This window comes from Suncus etruscus, chromosome 10 (assembly GCF_024139225.1).
Source record: "Suncus etruscus isolate mSunEtr1 chromosome 10, mSunEtr1.pri.cur, whole genome shotgun sequence".
Classification (NCBI taxonomy): domain Eukaryota; kingdom Metazoa; phylum Chordata; class Mammalia; order Eulipotyphla; family Soricidae; genus Suncus; species Suncus etruscus.
Window position 1 is genome coordinate 83,742,273 of NC_064857.1, and position 18,354 is coordinate 83,760,626.

Sequence of the window (18,354 nt, forward strand, 5' to 3'; positions counted from 1 at the left end):
GCTCATTCCCCCTCTCACCAACTCCATATCAACTCGTACCATGGTTACTTCCAAGTTTGATAATTATGAATAAAGTTGCTCTAAGCATCTGAATATGGAGGGGTTTGTGTGACTGTAAGTTCTTAAACAGATACCAAGGAGTCCAATTTCTGGATCTGTGGTAAGAGTATGTTTAGCATTTTTTTGTTTGGTTTGGGTTGGTTTGGTTTTGGGGTCACACCCAGCAGTGCACAGGGGTTACTTGCTGGAGGCAACTTCTGTCCTATAGCATCAGTGGGATTTCAATGAATCCACTTCAGGGAGAGTGGGTCTCACACCTGCCAGAAGATGTGTTGACCCCACATTTCTGTGTGTGGTTTCATTATTTCATATCTCATATTTCACTCTCCCTGAAGTGGATTCATTGAAATCCCACTGATGCTATAGGACAGAAGTCGCCTCCAGCAGTTACTCTTGGCTCTATGCGCAGAAATCGCTCCTGGTAGGCTTGGGGGACCATATGGAATGCTGGGATTCGAGCCACCTTCCTTCTGCATGCAAGGCAAATGCCTTACCTTAATGCTATCTCTCCAGTTCTTGTTTAGCATATTTTAAAAAAAAAACATATTGAAACCTTCCTTAATTTTTTGTTGTCATATCTATCAACCTTTTCCTTTAAAATGTATCTCTGGCTTTGGTTAGACTTTTTCCTTCCAAATTATTATGAATCTTCTCCTGCATCTTCTTCTAAGCAGTCCTAAGATTAATTTTTTATATTTAGTCTGTATTGTTTTGAATTTAAGGAAAATATTTATTTGGGGGGTAGGTATGATAATACAGAGGGTAGAGTAATGGCTCTGCATGCAGCCAACCCACGTTCAATCACTGGCATGCCAGCGGGTCCCCCTAACACCATCAGAAGTGAGTTCTGAGTGCTGAGCCAGGAATAATCCCTGAGCATTGCCTGGTGTGGGATATTTATTTTCCTTGGATTTTTTTATTGGTTTGTTTTTACTTTCTTAATTACATATGAGTTCCTCTAAATATCTAGTCTCACAACAACTCCAAAAGAGTTCCCATCTTACAAACAAGGAAACCAAAGCACTGATAATTATTGCATGTAAGGCTATACAGCTATTGATAGACAGTCAGGATTCAAGCCCAAGCCTTGGTGCAAAGGTCCTTGGTGCCTGCCCTTTCTTCACCTTAGTCTTGGCACTGTGGGGTTTGGTGGGGAGCAGCTTTGCAACTCCTGGAAAAAGTACTAGTCCATTCAGACCCACTCTAGAGCTACTTATAAAAATCTTGGAGGGGCATCCTATTTCTCCACATGTAGGGTATGGGGAGACTTCCTAGAATTTTACCTCAGTGAGGTGAGGGTGAGGAGCAAGAAGTTACCATTTTATGAGCATCACAGGTCATTTATTTTTGGCATTTTGAGCCACACCCAGCCGTGCTCAGGGCTTATTCCTTCCTGGCTCTGTGCTCAGGGATTACTCCTGGTGGGGCTCCAGGGAATGAAGGGGTGTCAGGGATCGAACCCTGGCATGGCTGCTAGGTCAACCACTTGCAAGACACGCGCTCTGCCAACCATATTGTCTCCTTCCTCACGGGTAATTCATGCAGATGACTTCTTTCTTGGATGACATTCGAATAATGTCACAATTGTCCTACCTGTGGTCCAGGACACCTCAAGTGTGTCTTCCCTTTCTTTCTCTCTAGTACGATGTCTCCTTTTCACTCGGAAAAGAGACAGCTGGGAGATCATGAATTTATACGTCCAGATGTGAACATCAGGTTGTATTAATTAATAAGGACCATGACTAAATCTTGGGTTTCATGGGAAATAAAATATCAGTAAGAACCAACTGGTCTTTCAATCCGTCTAGATCAGGGGTCTCAAACTCAATTTACCTGGGGGCCGCAGGAGGCAAAGTCGGGGTGAGGCAGGGCCCCATAACGGATTTCGCTTACCGAATAATAGCAATAAAAATCGCATTAGTAAGAAAAAAATCGCATTAAATATTCGCATACCCCGAACAGTTCCGTTCGGGGTATGCAAATGTTTAATGCGATTTTTTGCGAATTTTTTTCTTACCAATGCGATTTTTTATTGCAAATATTCGGTAAGCGAAATCCCTTATGCGGCCCTGCCTCACCCCGACTTTGCCTCCTGCGGCCCCCAGAAAAATTGAGTTTGAGACCCCTGGGCTAGATCTAGAATTTATTGGCGACACCTGAAAAACATAAGCATGGACCCAATCTCCTTTCTTTCCTTCTTTCCAAATTTCTCATCATTCCGTCTGTCTTCTCACCTCAGGGAATAGTCACCTGCCAGCAGAAAGACAGCAAGAACCTGCTCGTCCACTTCCAAGCCCGACAGACTCCGGGAAACATTCCAGGAGACTAAACAGTCTCTGAAGACTTTTGTTTGTTTGTTTGTTTGTTTGTTTTTTCGGGCCACACCCGTTTGATGCTCAAGGGTTACTCCTGGCTACGCGCTCAGAAATTGCCCCTGGCTTGGGGGGACCCTATGGGACGCAAGGGATCGAACCGCGCTCCTTCCTTGGCTAGCGCTTGCAAAGCAGACACCTTACCTCTAGCGCCACCTCGCCGGCCCCTGAAGACTTTTTTTTTACCTCATTTTTTTTTTTTAACCTCAGATTTGCCCAGAAGCCGACGCCACAAGGCCTGAGGTGGAGCCCATCAAAGCGGGTCATCGCGATGACCTGTCAGCTCTGCACCAGGCCAGGAGACACTTCAAAGAGAGATTCCATCATCCATAATTCATGAAGGGGCCTCCTCGCCATTGGCTGGCGCCTCCGCCCCGCGCTGGCAGAGAGCCAATGAGGAGAGACTTGAGCAGAGCTCTTTTGAATAATAAACTAGCTCCCGTGACGTATTGACTCTCCATTGGCCAGCCCGGGAAAAGGGGCGTGGCCGCCTCAGACCGGAGCCGCTGCCCCTACCAGGGATGCTTCTTAGTAACAGCCTGAGACGGAGACGGAGAGTGAGAGAGAGAGAGAGCGGCGGTCTGGACGTGGGACCCAATGAGGAAGGGCTTGATCAGAGCTCTATTTGATACTAAAGTCACTTCCGTGACGTATTGTCTCGCCATTGGCCAGTCCAGCGGCCCCCAAGTGGGCGGGGCCATCTCGGCGTGAGACCCAATGAGGAAGGACTTAGCTGAGCTTTTTTGAATAATTAACTCGCTCCCGTGACGTCTTGCCTCGCCATTGGCCGGCACAGGGCAGGGGCGGGGCCATCCCGGGCGGTAGCGAGAGTCGCCCCCGCGGCGGCTCAGTTCCTGCCAGAGGAGGGAGTCGCGAGCGAGGGGATCGCTGCGAGACCGAGGGAGCCTCGGCGCAAACGGTGCGAACTTCCCGGCCAGGAAAGGAAGGCGGGCGTCGGGCAGCCCACACGATGTTCAGCTGGATGGGGCGGCAGGCGGGCGGGCGCGAGCGCGCCGGGGGCGCCGACCCGGTGCAGACGGTGACGGGCGGCCTGCGCTCGCTCTACCTGCGCAAGGTGCTGCCGCTGGAGGAGGCGTACCGCTTCCACGAGTTCCACTCGCCCGCGCTGGAGGACGCCGACTTCGACAACAAGCCCATGATCCTGCTGGTCGGCCAGTACAGCACGGGCAAGACCACCTTCATCAGGTAAGCCGCCGCCTCCCGGGGAAAGTTCTCGCCGCCCTCGGGGCTCCCTGCAGGCGCCCCTCACTTCCCCCTTCACAGAACCCCGGGGCCGCTGCTGCGTGGCCTCTGGTGTTCGGCCACCCGAGTCCCCCCCTCATAGGGACTGGGTCCCCTCACAGTTCTCACAGAACCCTTCTCCAAATACTTGGAGCCTCCCTGGTGGCTCTTGGCAAAGTGCTCCTCTGATGGGCCTCACCCCCGTCACCCTGGCCTGGGTGGGGCCCGGGGACGGGCTCTAAGAAGCATCTCCTTCTTGCACCCAGGCTGAGAGGCCCGGGGCTGGAAATGACAGGGCTGAGGGGATGAATGAATGAATGAATGAATGAATTCACGCACGATTGCATGCATGCTTCGGCATGGTCCGTTGCCCCCTTCGCTGGACGTCCTGTCCTGCCTCGCTCGTCAGCATCCTCAATACTACATTGGGGAGTTTAGGGTTCAGAGCTTCCCCCCCTCTTCTTGCCAGCGCAGCCTCGCCTTTATTAATAATGGCCAGAGGAAGTTAGCAACAACTGCAGCCACCCCAGCCCAGAGCCCAGTGGCACCGAGTGGGGGGAGTGTCATGTTACTGTGGGTTAGTTTCTGTTTCTGACGTGGGTCCTTCCCTCTCGACAACTGGAAATATTGGTCACATTCTCTGTGTCTCAGAAAAAGCGATCGCGGAGCAGCATGTCCCAGGGTTCCAATTTTAGGGTTTCTTTCCACTGGTGTTTTCTCCTAGGGAATAATGGACTTGAAACCAGCTGCTTTTGGAAGAGGCTCTTTTACTTTTTAAGCAGTTAAGCACACACACCCCCACTTAGGCTAGTTGGTTGTTGTTGTTTTTTTTCCCCAAACCCTGCTCCAAACCCTGTATGGTTTAATAGGGATCACTTACAGGGTTGGTGCAGGGTTTTGCAGAGTGTAACAATCTCACGACTGTCCCAACAGGTGTTCCAAAAACCCAGTCTCTATTTGGATGCATGCCTTTTCTATTAAGTAGCGACCTCTTTTTTCTCCATGCCAATGACCTACATAGTTCCTACAAATAGAGTCGTTGACACTACAGGAAATTTGTTTGATCCAGGCCCGCAGAGACGCTATGAATGAATTGAAGCGTCATGCACACTCAAAGGAAATATTGTACACAAGGGAGAGCGAACAAGAGAATTTTAAAATGGTTTTCTTTGGCATTTGTTAGTAGAAAGTAGTATTAGGTGTGTTACCCCAAATACTCCAAATGAGCCTAAAAACATTACGGTAATGGGTAGCTTGAAAGAGAATGGCAATGCATTTACAGTCTAATAACTCCACCCATTTTTCAGTTCTAATAATAAAGTATCATAACCAAGTGGTTCAAGAATAGAAGTATATCTTTTGAAAAACCAGATAAAGGAGAAGAAATTAGCCTGGACGTTATTATAATTATAATGACACTGACTCAGGCACTCACAGGACACATTCCATCCCTTGGTTCTTCCTTATGCCGTGTATGAGCTTGGCTGCTGCTGTTTTACTTCACTCTACTCCCAACACCTGGTTACTAAGCAGGCAAGAGGGCTGGAGATCTAGAACAGGAACTAAGGAGCTTGCTTTGCATGCTGCAGATCCAAGTTGGATTTCGAGCATCATATATGATCTGTGGAGCACAGAGCCGAGAGTAACCCCTGAACACTTACCGGGTGTCCCCACCAAAACAAAACAAAACAAACAAACAAAAAAACAATTAAGCAAGCTGGAGACAAGAGAACACAATGCACCTGAATATTAATTCATCTTTTTGGCAGTTTGCTCTTACATTATTTCTCACTGCCTCACCTCTTCATCATCTGGGGAGAGCCTTGTAGAGCAGCTAAGCACTGTTTTATGAGGGCCTTAGAGATTTGACTCCTGGCAGCTCAAGTCAGAATAGACCACTTACTAGTGGGCCCTGGAGCCAAGGACAGACACAGGGATAGGGATCTTATCAGGAAGTCAGTTGATTTTCAGGCCTTCTCTACCTAAATGGCTTTGTCATTAGGTGGCTGGTCAAACTGGACTAGGAAGAGAGTTCAAAGGGCTAGAGCACTGCTGGCCTCACATGTAGAAGAACCTAGATTCAGTCACCAACACTGCCTGCCTCTCCCCCCCAAAAAAATAGCACTGCTGGATGTAGCCCTTCAGACCCCCAAGCACCATTAGGGTAACCCTCATTTCTTTTATTTTGTTTTGTTTTGGTTTTTTTTGGGCCACACCCATTTGATACTCAGGGTTTACTCCTGGCTAAGCACTCAGAAATTGCCCCTGGCTTGAGGGGACCATATGGGATGCTGGGGGATCGAACCCTGGTCTTTCCTTGGCTAGCGCTTGCAAGGCAGACACCTTACCTCTAGCGCCACCTCACCGGCCCTGGTAACCTTCATTTCTAAGCACTGAACTTGGCTCTATCGGTGGCAAGTCACTGTTTATAGCCTCCAGGACACTCAGAGCCCCCTCCCCCACCAAAAAAGGTGGATAGGATGTTTGGTGATGATCTAAAGTTTGGTTTCAGAATAGCACTAAGGGGGAAGATATTTCACTTCTGGGTGGAAAGCCCCAATCAAAAGGGCCAACAGAGGAGTTGGGGAGCAGAGGGGAGCGTCAACCCAGGGTTCTGTCTGTCCTAGATCCTGCCTGCTCCCATGGCTGTCTTTGTGCAGAGGCTGATCAATACCTGGTAGTTTGCTGCTGTCAATTGGGCACCAGGAGCTCAATGTGGCTATAAGCCAGGCCTATTCTTATAGTCCAAGATATTTTTTTTTTCATTTTGCTTTTGTCTTTTGGGTCCCAGGTCAGCCTCCTGGAAGGCAAATGTCCTACTGCTCTGCTATCACTCCAGCCCCTAGTCCAAGATTCTTATCTGGAGGTGACAATCTGTAGTGAAGTGAGAAATGTCTTTCATCAAGGCCACTATGTGCATCTCATTTTAAGCACAGGAGTTGGCATGCATCAAGAGAAAGTCAAGAGAGTGCTTCATCCCACTGAAAAGGCTCGAGGTGGACTGGGTGAAGAGTGAACAGTAGATGGGCCACCTGTTTTGAGGAGATTATGAGGGGGGTTAGTGCAAAGGAGAGGACAGCATCAGGGGCATTCTCTGGGCTTACTTCCTTCACAGGACCACAAGCCCCAGGGGGACCCCTAGTTTGTCTAGTCTCTCCAGTAGAAGACGACAGATGAAGAGACTTATAGTCTCTGGCATGTTTATTTCTCTGAAGACAGAGAATGCAATGAGAGTAGCTATTCGTCTTCTACCTCTGACCAGCAAGAAAGAATGGGTCAGAGAAGAGACAGGTGTGGGGAAAATGGTAGTGTCACTTTAGAATCAGGAACAGCAAGAAAGGTGGGTGTTGAGTTCTGCCGAACCACTGTCTAAACCCAAAAACAGATCTCAGAGATGCGTCCAGAAAAATCCCTATGCCCAGAAGCCTTAAGGAAGACATTTGTAGAGGGCCGGAGTGACAGCACAAAAAAATAAGTAAAGTAATAATTTTATATCTAGTCTTCTGGTACAAGACATTCTATAATGTATTTAATGTTCCTCATTCTGTGTTTAATCCTTCTGTCAATTCTACATCTGGTCTAGTAAGTCAAAATTATAATGGATGTCAAAAAGTATGCAAGCAAGTGAAAGTAGAAAGAAACTGAAAGAACATAAGAACAAGAGGAACTAAAGAGTAATAAACATGAGGCAAAGAGCAGCTACCATGTATCTCCTATATGGGGTTTCTCAAATATCCTTGATGTATATAATTATGTCCAAAATTCCTAACATTTAGAACATTTGCTCCTTGGGCCCATGCACACAGTGCCCGCACTCATTGTCAGGAGAGGGGATGAGGATTTTTATACTTCATGCTGGATTGTACACTGAGAATCTCTCCACTTTCAGAAAAATCACACAAAAAAATTTTAACATTCAAGTAAGGAAAATCAAGTATGATGTTTTCCTTGAAATTTTTAATAAAGTATAAGTGTATTTTAAAAAGATATATATTTTTTTGCTTTTTTGGACCACACCGGTGACATTCAGGGGTTACTCCTGGCTAGGCGTTCAGAAATCGCTCCTGGCTTGGGGGACCATATGGGAAACAGCGATCCGTCCTAGATTAATGCTTGCAAGGCAAATACCCTACTACTTGCACCACTGCACCAGCCCCCTATTTTAAAACTTTTAAGGGGGTGGAGAGATAGCATGATGGTAGGGTTTTTGCCTTGTATGTGGCTGACCCAGGAGGGACCCAGTTCAAATCATAGCATCCCATATGGTCCACCAGCCTGCCAGGGGCAATTTCTGAGTGCAAAGCCAGAGTAACCCCTGAGCGTCACAGGGTGTGGCCCAAAGAAGCAAAACAAACAAACAAAAAAAAAAACCTTAGCTGGAATAATAATACTGCAGATTAAATGTTTGTCTTGCATGCAGCCAACCAGGCCTCAATCCCTAGAACTCATATGGTCTCTGAAGCTCAGCCAGGCATGATCCCTGAGCACAGCTGAGTGTGGCCCACAACCAAAAATATATGTATATATCTTAAATACAGTATTTATAGGGAAAGGGGAGTAGTGGGCCCATATGTAACAGAGGGTGACAAGGTATGTGGACAATACGAAGCATTAAGAAGCTAGTGTGAAGGGCCGGAGAGGCGGCATGGAGGTGGGGCGTTTGCCTTGCTTGCAGAAGGATGGTGATTCAAATCCCAGCATCCCAAATGGTCTCCCAAGCCTGCTGAGAATGATTTTAGAGCCAGGAGTAACTCCTGAGTGAGCATGGAGGTAGGGCGTTTGCATTGCCTGCAGAAGGACAGTGGTTTGAATCCCGGTATCCCATATGGTCCCCGAGCCTGCCTGCCAGGAGGAACCCCTGAGCACTGCCAGGTGTGACCCAAATACCCCCCCCCCCAAAATGTCTTTTTAGGTATGATTAGAATAAGAAAAAGAATTAGGAAGTGATTCTCTACTGCTTAGGAGGCTTACAGTAACTTTAGCAGAAAGCAGAACTACTTAGTGATTATTATTTTGCTTCCTCTTTTTTCTCAAAGAAAATAGCCCAGAGGTGGGAACAAGGAGCCAACCATGTCTGAAATGAGATCACAATTCTGAGAATGAGAAACTTTCCAGGGCCTGGCACAGACATGATGAGACACAGTTACTACTAAGACAGATAGATGAGTGGGAAAGCCATAAAGGAAGGAGATTGGGAAGGTGGGGGATAAAAAATAAATAAAGGAAGGACTTAAGATGTTATTATAAAAGGACTTGCTATTATACTAAAAAGAAAGTAATATTTAAGAAATTATGAAGGGGGCTAAGAGATAGCACAGCAGTAGGGCATTTGCCTTGCTTGCGGCCAACCTAGGAGGGTCCTGGTTTGATTCCTGGCATCCCACATGGTCCCCTGAGCCTGCCAGGGGCAATTTCTGAGTTCAGAGCCAGGAGTAACCCCTGAGCACCACTGGGTGTGGCCCAAAACTCAATCAATTAATAAATTAAAGAAATTATAAAGAATATGAAAAATATCAGAACTGGAAGCAGGCTAATGTCCCATTATTTTTTAAATAAAGATACCCGTGACATTCTTCAAAGAAGTGGATCAGGCACTTTTGAAATTTATTTGGAATAATAAACACCCTAGAATAGCTAAAGCAATCATTGGGAAAAAGAATATAGGAGGAATTACTTTCCCCAACTTTAAACTTTACTACAAAGCAATAGTTATCAAAACAGCATGGTATTGGAATAAAGACAGGCCCTCGGATCAGTGGAATAGACTTGAATACTCAGAGAATATTCCCCAGACATACAATCACCAAATTTTTGATAAAGGAGCAAGAAATCCTAAATGGAGCAAAGAAAACCTCTTCAACATGTGGTGTTGGCACAACTGGCTAGCCACTTGCAAAAAATTGAATGTAGTCCCCCAGTTAACATTATGTACGAAGGTAAAATCCAAATGGATTCAAGACCTCAATATCCACCTGAAACCATAAGATATATAGAACAACACGTAGGCAAAACACTCCAGGACATTGAGACTACAGGCATCTTCAAGGAGGAAACTGCACTCTCCAAGCAAGTGAAAGCAGAGATTAACAGATGGGAATATATTAAGCTGAGAAGCTTCTGCACCTCAAAGGAAATAGTGCCCAGGATACAAGAGTCACCCACTGAGTGGGAGAAACTACTCACCTAATACCCATCAGATAAGGGGCTAATCTCCAAAATATACAAGGCACTGACAGAACTTTACAAGAAAAAAACATCTAATCCCATCAAAAAATGTGGAGAAGAAATGGACAGACACTTTGACAAAGAAGAAATACAAATGGCCAAAAGACACATGAAAAAATGCTCCATATCACTAATCATCAGGGAGATGCAAATCAAAACAACTATGAGGTACCACCTCACACCACAGAGATTGGCACACATCACAAAGAATGAGAACAAACAGTGTTGGCGGGTATGTGGAGAGAAAGGAACTCTTATCCACTGCTGGTAGGATTGCCATCTAGTTCAACCTTTATGGAAAGCGATATGGAGATTCCTCCAAAAACTGGAAATCGAGCTCCCATACGATCCAGCTATACCACTTCTAGGAATATACCCTAGGAACACAAAAATACAATACAAAAATCCCTTCCTTACACCTATATTTATTGCAGCACTATTTACCATAGCAAGACTCTGGAAACAACCAAGATGCCCTTCAATAGACAAATGGCTAAAGAAACTGTGGTACATATACACAATGGAATATTATACAGCTGTCAGGAGAGATGAAGTCATGAAATTTTCCTATACATGGATGTACACGGAATCTATTATGCTGAGCAAAATAAGTCAGAGAGAGAGAAAAACGCAAAATGGTCTCACTCATCTATGGGTTTTAAGAAAAATGAAAGACATTCTTGCAATAATAATTTTCAGACACAAAAGAGAGAAGGGCTGGAAGTTACAGCTCACCTCATGAAGCTCACCACAAATAGGGATGAGTTTAGTTAGAGAAATAACTACATTTTGAACTATCCTAATAATGATAATGTATGAGGGAAATAGAAAGCCTGTCTAGAGTACAGACAGGGGTTGGGTGGAGAGGAGGAAGATTTGGGACAATGGTGATGGGTGGTGTTCTTTACATGACTGAAACCCAAATACAATGTAATCAAGGTGTTTAAATAAAATATATTTACAAAGGGGGGTGATGAGATGGAAAGAGTAGGGTTCTGTTTAGAAACAAAGCCCTCCTTTATTCCTTGGAAAGCTCTAAACTCAATTACTAATTAAGAAAAAAAAAAAAGCACAGGGGGCTGGAGTGGTGGCGCTAGAGGTAAGGTGTCTCCCTTACAAGCGCTAGCCTAGGATGGACTGAGGTTCGATCCCCCGGCATCCCTTGTGATCCCCCAAGACAGGAGCAATGATTTCTGAGTGCAGAGCCAGGAGTAACCGCTGAGTATCAACAGGTGTGGCCCCAAAAAACAAACAAAGAAAAAAAAGCAAAGACGGTCACTAGAGGCAGCCTGGCTCACACCTGGAGTTCCCCATTAGTAAAACTGTGGGCCAGTTGAGCAGCTCTCACCCTCATTCAGGCTCAAGAGCCCCTGGAAACCACAGTCTTTCTTTTTTTTTTTTTTTTTTTTTGGTTTTTGGGCCACACCCAGCGGTGCTCAGGTGTTACTCCTGGCTATCTGCTCAGAAATAGCTCCTGGCAAGCACGAGGGACCATATGGGACACCGGGATTCGAACCAACCACCTTTGGTCCTGGATCGGCTGCTTGCAAGTCAACGCCGCTGTGCTATCTCTCCGGGCCCGAAACCACAGTCTTTCTTGTTAAAGGCTCTGATCGTCACATATTGCTCTGAAATATTGATGTTTGGCTTGTAAAAACTAGGCCACACACATTCAGCATGCTTGCAGGCCCTCATATCCCTTCATTTAGATGATACCCAAACACGTTGACTTGTTAGGTATAACCAGAATGGACCTGGTTATCCAAAAACTTAGAGTGCCACAAAGAATCTGGACAAGAATCAAATCATTATGGTTGGAAGTGACAAGGGCCTTGATAGGAGAGGGACAGAGAGGGATGGGGGAATTGCAATGAGTCAGTGTTATAGCCCAAAGGAAACTGGGAAGTAAGGACAAGAAGGTACCACTGATGAGACCCAGAGTTCTTGACTAAAATGGTGGGACTGAAGTGCTTCACCAAGATGGACACAGAAGAAAGGACACAGATGATGAGTTTGGATTTAAATTTATGCTTCATTAGACAGCAAGGTGGGCAGTGCATGGAGTGTCAGACCTACAGGGGTCTGGAGCTCATAGGAAATGTGTCTGAGGGTTGGAGTGTTGGCTTTTGGAAGTCAAAGCCTGTAAAAGAGAATTGTTCAACTCTAAAAATCGTGAACATTGGAGGCAAAGCATGAGAGAGAATCATTTGTGAGGACTCTAGGAGGAGACACAAAGTGGTGGAGTAAAGCAGGGAAGGATAGAGGCTCCCAGCCATCTTGGGTGCTTCTGCTTAGAAGTGACAGTCAAACTGAAAAAGACATAAGTAAACAGACACATGCATTTCCATTTCCATGAAACTGAGTAAACTGTAAGGGCTGGCATCAGGCCTGGCCTACGACTCCAGGTGACAGCAGAAAGTCTGCCTCTATTCTGCTGGCTGCTTCCTCAGGTTGGCCTCTTTCTAAGACACTTGTCCTTCATGGACTGGGCAGGTGGCCATTTCCCCTTTGCCAGCTCAGCAATGCCAGTGGGGTGGGTGTTGGGGGCAGGCATAATTTGCAATGAAATTCTCAGGTTTGGGGCAGGGATGTAGCATAGTGGGGAAATCACTTGCCTCATATGTGGGAGATCTTGAATCTATCTCCAGTGCTAAAAAAAAAAAAAGAAAGTTCCCAGGATTTGGAGACTAGTTGCATAGGTTGGAGCATATGCTTCACCTGCTGGAGCTCAACTTTGATCTCTGGTACAACTAAGTGCCTTGAGTACAGAGCTGGGACTAGTCCTGGAGCACTTCTTGATGTGCTGCCCCCAAACAACAAATCTTGAGTTTTCATCTTATTATTTTGTTCATCTATTCACCCTTCTATCAGTCCCCAAGCCAGGGTGCTGAGGTGCACACACCCCAAACCATATGGCTTTAATGTGAAAAAGTAACACCCAAGGATGCCATTATAAGAAAGAAAAAAAAAAAGGTGGGGGTATGTGGGTGCTAAGTGGAGAAAACAATAGATGGCTTACCAAAGCCAGAAGCTTCAGATGCTTCTAGAGCAGCAAGGAAGTCAAACCTATGAATTCGCTCTCTAGAGCCAGGGTGACCTTGGCAGGAGCCATGCCAGTGAGTGGTGGTGATGGAAGCCAGGCGGCAGCCAGTTGAGGAATGAGTGGGAAGCAAATCATCAAATATAGAAAACTCTCAGCAACTGGGCACTGAAGGAGGTGCTGAGCCCTGGTCACAGGCATTCCAGAGATTTGATTTAAAACCAGTAACACCACCTCAGCAGAGTTCAGAATGCTTGGGAAGGGCTAGGGGAAGCAGCTGGTGTTTCAGGAGTCTGAGATGTGGGGGTGCTGAGCAAGGCACTGAGGGTCTTCAGGACAGTCTGAGCTGATGGGCAGTACACTGAACTCAGACTACATATTGTCTGCCTCCCCCATTCCCCTGTACTGCATCTGCTTGGCAAACTTCTAGGGCCAGGTAATTAAGGAAAAATGCAGGGAGAAAGTAGGTTCTTCAAGTTATAAAATTCTCTTTCATCTAGAAGCTTACTTCTAAAAGACATACAGTTTACTTTACAAGCTCTTGGACAATTGTGAATTTAGAAGGCATGTTTGCAAAGTGAAATCATAGAAAAATGCTGTTTAATCAACAGTCTTTCAATTCATATGCAATAATGAATTTTTTCGCATGTCATAGAGTAATCTTCAAAAAAAGGATGAGTCAGTCATATGAGTGTAAATTATTGCATCAAAAAGTGTAACTGAGGGGGCCAGAGTGGTGGCACAATCGTAAGGCATATGCCTTGCACGCACTAGCCTAGGACAGACTGAGAAGTTCAATGCCCCAGCGTACCATATGGTCCCCCAAGCCAGGAGTGATTTCTGAGCGCATAGCCAGGAGTAACCCCTGAGTGTCACCTGGTGTGGCCAAAAGACCAAAAAAAAAAAAAAATGTAACTGAGCTGGAAGATAGCACAAAGGGTAGGGTGTTTGCCTTGCACACAGCCAACCCAGGTTCAGTCCCCAGCATCCCATATGGTCCCCCTGACTAGCACCAGGAATGGCCCGAAACCAAAACTTTTTAAAAAGTATAAATTTTGTTTTGTTTTGTTTTTTTTGGGCCACACCCAGTGGAGTCACTCAGGAGTTACTCCTGGCTCTGTGGTCAGAAATTGCTACTGTCAGACCTGGGGACCATATGGGATAATGGGGATCGAACCTGGGTCCATCCCAGGTCAGCTGCATGTAAGGCAAACACCTTACCACTGTGCTATCACTCAGGCTCCTAATTTTTTTTTTTATTTAAAGAAAATGCATCCCATAGTTGACATACTGATCATAATACATTTGTTTTAAGATGATGAAAAGTAAAGATATTAAAATACAAAAAGAAAATAGAAAGAGGGCCAGAACAATAGTGCAATTGGAGGGTGTTTTCCTTGCACGCAGCTGACCTAGGACGGACTGCGGTTTGATTCCCTGTTGTCCCATATGGTCTCCCCCAGCCCCAACCAGGAGTGATTTCTGAGCACAAAGCCAGGAGTAACCCCTGAGCGTCACTGGGTGTGGCCCAAAAAGCAAGAATAAAAGGGAGGGAGGGAGGGAGGGAGGGAGGAAGGGAGGGAGGAAGGAAGGAACAGAGGAAGGGAGGAAGGAAGGAGAAAAACTATAAAAATAAAATGGAAGAGAAGAAATAAGAAAAATTCAGTAGCAAGTATATTTGTGAAAATTATTGTATCTTCAATAAAGTCATTAATCAATAGCAGACGGTTTAGTAAGCTTTATTTTTTTAAAGATAGATTTAAAAATACAATAAAAAAAAGGTGTGTGTGTGGCAGTTGTTTGCATAGGCACAGCAAAATATGGGGGAAATAGAAAGGAAAAACCTTTGTCCTAACAATAGGGAGATCTTACCCATGAAGTATTCTGGCATAAGACCAACTCCAGGCTCCAGACATACTAGATTGTCCAACCCCAAAGTCTTGCTCTGTGGTCCCAGTGAAAGCTCTTCACAATCACGGTTGTTGCTGTCAGTCAAGTTTCTGTAGTTAGAGATCTTGTTTTCTGTACAGATCCTATGTCAAAGTCAGGGTGACATGGAGCATCTTCTGGTTTCATCTCACCATTAGGTAGCAATGCAGAGAACTCTGCCCTGAAAGCTGATTGTTGCTGTTACCAAGTCGTCAGGGTGTCATAAGAACCCTCTCTGGGGGCTAGAGAGATAGCACAAGGGTAGGGTGATTGCCTTGCATGCAGCCTATTCAGGATGGTTTGAATTCTGGCGTCCCATATGGTCCCCCATGCCTGCCAGGAGTGATTTCTGAGTGCGGAGCCAGGAGTAACCCCTGACTGTGACCAGGTGTGACCCAAAAACCAAAAAAAAAAAAAAAAAAACAGGGCCCAGAGAGATAGCACAGTGGTGTTTGCCTTGTAAGCAGCCGGTCCAGGACCTAAGATGGTTGGTTCGAATCCCGGTGTCCCATATGGTCCCCCGTGCCTGCCAGGAGCTATTTTTGAGCAGACAGCCAGGAGTAACCCCTGAGCACCACCAGGTGTGACCCAAAAAACAAACAAAAAAAAAAAACACATCTCTGGAGTAAGTCAATGCTATGGTAGCAGTGGGCACTATTGTTCAAGTTTACATATATTCTTTTTTTTTAATTTATATTTATTTAAACACCGCGATTACAAATATGATTATAGTTGTATGATTACAGTCATGTAAAGAATACCCCCCTTCACCAATGCAAGATTACCACCACCAATTTCCCAGATCTCCCTCCTCCCCACCCCACCCACGCCTGTACTCAAGACAGGCTTTCTATTTCCCTCATTCATTCACATTGTTATGATAGTTTTCAGTGTAGTTGTTGCTCTAACTGCACTCATCACTCTATGTGGTAAGCTTCATGTCATGTGTTGCACCTACATGGGTAAATGGGGGGAAATAATGGTTGGGACTGAGGCAGTAAAAGATTAGAAATGAGCTTTGTAGGGCAGTATCAAGGTCACAATACAAGATGGATATTATGCATATCTATGCATATATGCATATAATATATGCATATAATACTATCAATATATATTGTACACGTGGGGGCACTAGCCCCCGCATAGTTTTGGAGATGGAGACCAAGTAACAAAATTTCCAGTGGCTGCCCCAACATAAACCAGTGCTGCAACTGCCCACCCTCCTCCCAAAGCGCATTCCCATTAGTGTGGGAGAGGTATTGGGAAAGCCTGATGACCCCTATAGAGTCCACCTGGACTGGCACCCAGGGAAGGCCTGGAGTCCAGGGTAGAAAGAGGGGGATGGCTGGGGGCCTGCCAAGCCTCCCAGCACTCCCCAGGTGAGGGAAAAGGCCTCTGGCATGGGGCCTCCCCAAACCCCATACCTGGCAAGAGCTGGCCTCCAGAATCAAAGAGAAAACTGGAAGCCAGATATCTGCCTGCCCTCCTCCCCATGCACCTCCCCCCTGGAGTACAGAGGGAGGGGGAAGCCTGAGGACCACTAAGAGTCCACCTGAACCCACTTCTGGCCATCTGGGCCGGCACCCAGGGAGGGCCTGGAGTCCAGGGAAGAAAGAGGGGGATGGCTGGAGGCTTGCCAAGCCTCCCAGCACTCCCCAGGCAAGGGAGAAGGCCTCTGGCATAGGGCAAGTTTACATAATATACACATATTATTTTATATATTTTACATATTGTATTATACATATATTTTTGCATTTTTCTTTTCTTTTCTGAGTGGTAACGCTCAGGGGTTACTCCTAGCTATGTGCTCAGAAGTCACTCCTGGCTTGGGGGACCATATGGGATGCTGGGGGATTGAACCGCGGTCCGTCCTAGACTAGCGCTTGCAAGGCAGACACCTTACCTCTAGCACCACCGTGCCGGCCCCTGCATTTTTCTTTAACCTGTTTTTGATAAGATACCTTTCTGGAAGATTATAAATAGGTATTCAAAGAAAAAAAGCATTCCTTAGTAAAGTATTTTATGTAAATACTTGTTCGGTAGCCTCCTCAATAAATGTTACATTGCTCCAAGATCAACCTAAAGCCTGTTACCTGATTCGCAAATTACAAAGCATAATATAGGAAATAATACATTTGCATCATGAGCAGATAATGACTGGGAAAAAATCAAAAGCAGAAATTGGAAGTTTTATTTACTCTAATTCCAGTAAACTTTTTTCCTTGCTTCTTCTCTTCCTCTTAGAATAGCACGGAAGGAGAATGAAATAGCTACAGGTTATGGCAGAGTGAGATAACAGTGTGCTTAAAGTGCATCCTAGCTCCATAGTGTTTAAATTCCATACATAGCTGGAAAAATCATTAGAGACTCAAAAAAGACACTACCCAGGGCTGGAGAGATAGCATGGAGGTAAGGCGTTTGCCTTTCATGCAGAAGGTGGTGATTCAAATCCCAGCATCCCCTATGATCCCCTGAGCCTGCCAAGAGTGATTTCTGAGCATAGAGCCAGGAGTAACCCCTGAGCAAAAACGAAAGAAAGAAAGAAAGAAAGAAAGAAAGAAAGAAAGAAAGAAAGAAAGAGGGGGCCGGAGAGATAGCATGGAGGTAAGGCGTTTGCCTTTCATGCAGGAGGTCATCGGTTCGAATCCCGGCGCCCCATATGGTCCCCTGTGCCTGCCAGGAGCAATTTCTGAGCCTGGAGCCAGGAATAACCCCTGAGCACTGCCAGGTGTGACCCAAAAACCAAAAAAAAAAAAAAAAAAAAAAAAAGAAAGAAAGAAAGAAAGAAAGAAAGAGAGAAAGAGAGAAAGAGAGAAAGAGAGAAAGAGAGAAAGAGAGAAAGAGAGAGAGAGAGAGAGAGAGAGAGAGAGAGAGAGAGAGAGAGGGAGGGAGGGAGGGAGGGAGGGAGGGAGGGAGGGAGGAAGGAAGGAAGGAAGGAAGGAAGGAAGGAAGGAAGGAAGGAAGGAAAGACACTACTCAGCGAAGAAGGAAGGAAGAAGGAAGGAAGGAAGGAAGAAGGAAGGAAGGAAGGAAGGAAGGAAGGAAGGAAGGAAGGAAGGAAGGAAGGAAGGAAGGAAGGAAGGAAGGAAGGAAGGAAGGAAGGAAGGAGGGAGGGAGGGAGGGAGGGAAGGAAGGAGGGAAGGAAGGAAGGAAGGAAGGAAGGAAGGAAGGAAGGAAGGAAGGAAGGAAGGAAGGAAGGAAGGAAGGAAGGAAGGAAGACACTACCCAGCGAATTCCGGTTTCTTAGTCCCATCATTCTCTTATAGCTACTAGGGTGTTTCAAAGATAATGCATATGAAAAAGCAGTTCTGATGATATTATATTAGTGATTATGATTAAAGGGGGGAAAGATGTTAAAATAAAAGGGGTGACAGAGAGATAGTACAGTGAGTAAGACTCTTGCATTGCATGCACCAGACTAAGGCTCACAATTCCTGGCACCATTTATAGACCACCAAAGCACCAGCAGGAATAATCCCTGAATGC

The 18,354-nt window shown here is 45.8% G+C and overlaps 1 protein-coding gene across 1 annotated transcript in view; it reads left to right on the forward strand.

The window, feature by feature from the left end:
• The first annotated feature begins 3,371 nt into the window (after window positions 1–3,371).
• Window positions 3,372–18,354, forward strand: part of EHD4 (EH domain containing 4) — a 93,640-nt gene continuing 78,657 nt past the window's right edge. Inside the window, exon 1 of the mRNA XM_049781554.1 lies at window positions 3,372–3,638. Within this exon, the coding sequence (XP_049637511.1) occupies window positions 3,403–3,638 (236 nt within the window). The 5' untranslated portion in view covers window positions 3,372–3,402. The remainder of the gene's footprint in view (window positions 3,639–18,354) is intronic.